The following is a 5752-nucleotide window of genomic DNA, read 5'->3' on the forward strand; positions in this document are numbered from 1 at the left end:
AACTCAAGGTTTGAATTTGTTCTTCAATTCCTTGAGCTTAAGAAATGCTGAGTGAGTTCAGCCCAGTTGATTTTCTGACTCCAACTCTTTGCACACTGTATTGTAATATTTTACTTTGTCATCCCATGCTGCTTTTTGAAATCTGTTCAACTCTTTAGTATCTTTAATTCTTCCTTCTTCTTTGGCTTCTCTGTGCTCCAGTGCAATTTACAGAGTCTCTTCTGACATCCATTTTGGTCTTCTCTTCCTCTTCTGTCTTTGCAATGACTCTGCACTCTTTCTGGATGATACCCTTGATATCCTCCCACCACTCATCTGGTCTTCGCTCATTAGTGTTCAAGGCCTCAAATCTGTTCCTGAGATGGTTCTGAAATTCAGGTGGGATAGACTCAAAGTCATATTTTTATTCCCGTGGATTTGGTTTAATTTTCCTTAGCTTCAGCTTGAACTTGTATATGAGTAGTTGGTGGTCTGTTCCGCAATCAGCTCCTGGCCTAGTTTTCATAATAGCACTTTATTATTATAAAGCTATTAAAATTTTAAGGGTTAATGTTTATAAAGCAATCTTTATTTTTGTATTTTAACAGTTGAATCCCATTTTTGGTAATTAATTAAAAGTGTATATATTTTCTTGAAACTTTTCTGTGCGTAAGATAACTGCATTACAGTGTAAAAAAATTGAGCTCTTTGATATTTTGAATCATGATGCTCTTATCATTTCTCGTGCATAAGACTAGTAATTATACCGTTATAGTAAATTTTCAGCTGCTGTTGTTGAGTTGTTGTTGAATACTTTTGAGGGAAAACTGACCCATATCTGAACCTCCAGCTGGTTTTCAGAGGCAGTAAATGGCATGTGAGAAGAATGCCCATCATTCTCCCACAGAGCAGCTGGTGGATTTGAACCACATGCCTTTGAATTAGAAATGCAGGTCCTTACCACTAGGCCACCAGAACTCTCTGGTGCTTTAAACTGTGCCGCTGTTATAATTGCTTATGTGTAAGACTACTAATCAAACTCATATTAAAATTTTTATATGGTTTAAGGTAAATTTTTAGTTGAGAGCCACCTATATTAATTTCATAAATATTAATGAATTATATTTATTTTACAGTTTTATTTATATTCTACAGCATATTTCATTCTGGCTTTAACAATGGAGAACAAGTGTATATTGTATTTTCTGTTTCTGTCATCTATTTTTATGGTAAGTTTAAATTTTAAATTTATCCTATGTAAGCATTTTTCTTATTTTAATTTCCAGTTTGTTTCTGGATTAAGGTTAATGAAATAATTGGATGCTGTTTCTTGATGTATACAGTAATTTAATTTACAGTGTAAGGATTACAACTAATATATTTTTCCTTCAGTGAATGCTTTCCATTTTGTGACAGATTCTATAAGAGGGTGAGACCATTAAGGAGGTTGAAATACAGAAAAGCCATGGTTACAGACATGTGAGTTAGTCTCCCTTAACAGAAAACAACTTAAAAAAAAGTTGGAATATGAGGGGAAAATTGATTGGTTATCTATAGCAGCCACATATTATAGATAAAATTTACTTTACCTGATGTAGTGATTCTGTTTTAAGTTAAAAGAGCAAATTCTATCCTACTGATTTTTCTCTGCATATACTTATTTTGATACATGGCTTGAAAGGCAAAACAGAGACGTGTGAAGTGTCTTCAAGTACTTTTCTCAGCGCAATATGTGTTTTCATCAGGCCTTGATATAAAGTGTATTGGCTAGGAGCATGGGGCCAGAGTCTGAGTGTAGACAAAAGTTGAGTTAAAATAATTATCATATTGGAGGGCCCAAATACACTAGAAATTCAACTTTATTTTATTTAAGAAAAGGGTTAATTTATTCAAATTATTCTCTTTCCTAATTTAATTTGTTTCTACTCTTATTATTTGCATAACAAATTGAGAGACAGTCTTATTTGTCAGCAAATAATTTTAGTTAGTGTTTCCAAACTCGGCAAAGACTCAAACAAATGAAAGGAAAATACAGTAAACCTAAAAAAGGAGGGGGGAAGAGCAGCCACATTCCTGTCAGTATTTGAATCTGAAAACATTTTTCCTAGGAGCAGTCTAAAATTGGGACTTTTTAGATATTATCTTGAATAAATAAATTAGAATTGAAGAAAGAGGATTCCTATTCAATCGGCTCATATCCTCTATGGAGCCTGCCAATTAGTTTCCATTTTCCTGAAGATAATTCTGTAAAGATTACCATACTGATCGTCGCAGTTTATGGAATTTTAGGCATTTCTTTTACATTCATTGATTCACAGACAATGTGCAAAATTGATTAATTTAGATAAAGATAAATATAATATTAAATATATGCAGTTCTATACACTTTCAAATAACAGGAGTTTCCATTTAAAAAAAATAATCATTTTCTTGATTTTATGAATCATTTATCACTTGTAAAACTCAACCCCTGTGTAAATCTTTCCCTAGGGTGTGAAAGCAAACACTGAAAAGATTATAATAGAATGGTGATTAATTGATGGCAAAAAATGAGAGGTACTTTAGTAGCTCTATTAAGCATGTAATTGTCTTTCTACTCTTATTTTCTTTTCTCTACATTCTTAATTTCCTAGTAGAAATTAGAACATGTTTAATTGTAAATAATACGATTTGCTCACAGAGTGTTAGCTACCAGTCAACTTCTGTCATCACCTCATCACTATTGGATTTTAACCATTTGACTTTTAGCTTTTATTTCCTGTTGTTGTTTGGTGTTATTGAGTCAAGTATGACATGTAGTGACCCTGCATACAAGACATCTGAAACCTGTTCTATCCTGTACTAACTTCACAATCTTGAATAACCTCAAGTCCACTGCTGTAGTCTAATTGGGAGTCTTCTGCTTCTTAGTTGTCCTTCCAACTTCCCAATGTGATGTCTCTCTCCAAGGATTGGGTCGTCTTGGTCATGTGTCCAAAGTGTTTGAGATGAAGCTTCAAAATCTTAGCTTCCAAGGAGAAACCTGGTTGTCTCTCCAAGATAGACTTAATTGTTTTCTTGGTGGTCCTTGGTATGTTCAAGACTCTTTTCTAGAACCTCAATTCGAAGGCATCAATTCTTCTATTATCCTTATTCATTGTCTAGCTCTCTGATGCATGGCAGAAAAATTGTGAAGAAATGGCCTGGATAAAGTGGACTTTAATCTCTAGGCTGACACTGTTTCTCAGTACTCTGGATAGGACCTTGAACACGGATTTTTCCCAGTGTCATCTGTCTTTTGAGTTCCTAACTGCTGGTGCTAAGAGTGTTGATTATAGAGCCAAGTAAGCTGAAATTGTTAACAACTTAAAACTCTTCTCCATCTATCATGGTGCTATACCAGTTGGCCCAGTGGTGAGAATCTCTGTCTTCTTGATGTTGAGCTTCAATCCATTTTGAAGACTATTGTCCTTGACTTTCTGCAGCAAGTGCTTCAAGTCCTCCTCAGTTTCAGTAAGCAATGTGGTATCATCTCCATATTTCATGTTGTTGATGAGTCTTCCTCCATTCCTGATGCCACATTCCTCCTCATAAAGCCAGCCTCCCAGATGATCTGTTCCACATATATATTGCAAAGCTGTAGAGACAGGACACATCCCTGACACACTCTTTTCTTGATTTTTAACCATGCGGTTTTTCCTTGCTCTGTTCTGATGACTACTTCCTGGTCAAAGTATAGGTTTCACATGATCACAGTCAAGTGTTCTGGGATTCATATTCTCCTCAAAGTTAGCTACAATTTAATGTGATCCATACAGTCAAATGTCTCTGCATAGTTAATGAAACACAGACAGATATTCTTCTGGTACACTTTGCTTTCTTCCAAGATCAATCTGACATTGGCGACGATGTCTTTAGTATCATGAACTCTTGTAAACCAAACATATCTCTGGTAGTTCTATGACAATGTACCCTTCCAGTCATTTGTGGGTGCTCTTCAGCAGGATTTTGCTTGAGTGTGATATGAGTGATGTTGTTGTTGTATGTGCCGTCAAATCGCTTGTGACTCATAGCAACCCTATGTACAACAGCCCTAAACTCTGCTCTGTCCTGTGGCAATCGCACTGTCTCTGACACTCGCATCCCAATTACCCCAGTCACTGAATCAAGCTACCTCACAGAGGGCCTTCCCCTCCTGTGCTGTCCCTCTACCCTCCCAAGCATGACGACCCTCTCCAAGGACCGGTCTAAGGACCGGTCTCTCCTAACAACATGTCCAAAGTATGTTAGACGGAGCCTCAGAATCCTTGCCTCCAAGGAGCCACCTAGTTTAACCCTTTCCAGGATGAATCTGTTTGTTTTCCTAGCAGTCCATGGAACCCTCAACACTCTTCTCCAGCACCACAGCTCAAAGACATCAATTCTCCTTCTATCCTCCTTAGTCATTGTCCAACTCTCTGATGTATAACAAGTGATAGCAAAGATCATGGCCTGTATTAGACGCATCTTAGTCTCCAGAGAGACACCATTGTTCTTCAGTACTTTGGAGAGGTCCCTAACAGCTGACTTTCCCATAGCAATATGTCTTTTAATTTCCTGGCTACTGGTGCCAAGAGTGCTGACCGTAGAGCCAAGCAGACTAAAGCTGTGAACAATCTCAATCTCTTCACCATCCATCCTGATGCTGCCAATTGGTCCAGTGGTGAGAATCTTTGTCTTCTTGATATTTAACCTCAATCCATATTGGAGGCTGCAGTACTTGACCCTCTGCAGCAAGCGCTTCAGGTCTCCCTCAGCTTCAGCAAGCAGGGTTGTGTCATCTGCATAAAGCAGATTGTTGATAGATCTTCCACCAATCTTGACCCCACATTTTCCTCATAGAGCCCAGCCTCCCGGATAATCTGTTCTGCATACAGGTTGAAAAGGTATGGAGAAAGGACACATCCCTGGCATATGCCCTTCCCAGTTTTGATATTAGTGATGGTGTTGTTGTTAAGTGCCGTTTCAACAGTCAGTTGGGTCACCATTTTTTAATCCCCTTTTACACTAAAAGAATGAAGACATAAAGGCTAAAATCTTGCCTATATGCAGAGTAGGTAAAGTGGAAGTGGTTTTGAATGCATCTCTGCCTGAATCCTAAAACAAACTTTTAAAGGTGTATTTGATCTAACTCCCACAGGCCAGTTCATCTTCTCAACACTCCCCATTAATTATGTATTTTCTGTAGCTAGAAACTGGTCATGATGAGAATACTACAACCAAGGAAATGGCAAATGCTGAAAATAAGAGACTTTCCTAGAGAAACAGTTTACCAATTCTACATATCACTGCTGCTTTCCACTGAGACAGACTACCTTCTAAAAGATATTTTTACAATTTGGAATTTTTCTTTTGTCTTTATATCCTGTAGACTCTACTCAGAGCAGAAACAGAAGATGAGAAAATATACAAAGAGTTCTCTGCAGATATTGGAGTTACTAAAAATAAAATCATGACAGCTCAATTTGAGTGTTACCAAAAAATAATGCAAGACCCTATTCAACAAAAAGAAGGTAAATCCAATTTTAACTTGTAGAAGCTTTGAACATACCTTTCAGATAAAACTCTCCTTTTACATCGCTATTGGGTTTTAAAGTTTATGGCTAACATACATTAAATCCTTATTTTTTTCTAGTGAATATGAATTTTTTTTGTTTTTTTAATTCAATTTTATTAGTTTTAATGAACATTTACAGAGATTTTGGGTTTTCATTCATTCATTGTTGCACTGTTTTCTCCACCCTCATCCCCAGTT

At 36.7% G+C, this 5752-nt stretch overlaps 1 protein-coding gene across 1 annotated transcript in view; it reads left to right on the plus strand.

The window, feature by feature from the left end:
- Nucleotides 1-1157: 1157 nt before the first annotated feature.
- CALCRL (calcitonin receptor-like) overlaps nucleotides 1158-5752 on the plus strand; it is a 65285-nt gene continuing 60690 nt past the window's right edge. Inside the window, exons 1-2 of the mRNA XM_006878768.1 lie at nucleotides 1158-1208; nucleotides 5369-5510. Of these exons, the coding sequence (XP_006878830.1) occupies nucleotides 1158-1208; nucleotides 5369-5510 (193 nt within the window). The remainder of the gene's footprint in view (nucleotides 1209-5368; nucleotides 5511-5752) is intronic.

Source organism: Elephantulus edwardii, unplaced genomic scaffold (genome assembly GCF_000299155.1).
Source record: "Elephantulus edwardii isolate Elephantulus edwardi_28Jun2011 unplaced genomic scaffold, EleEdw1.0 scaffold00001, whole genome shotgun sequence".
NCBI lineage: Eukaryota > Metazoa > Chordata > Mammalia > Macroscelidea > Macroscelididae > Elephantulus > Elephantulus edwardii.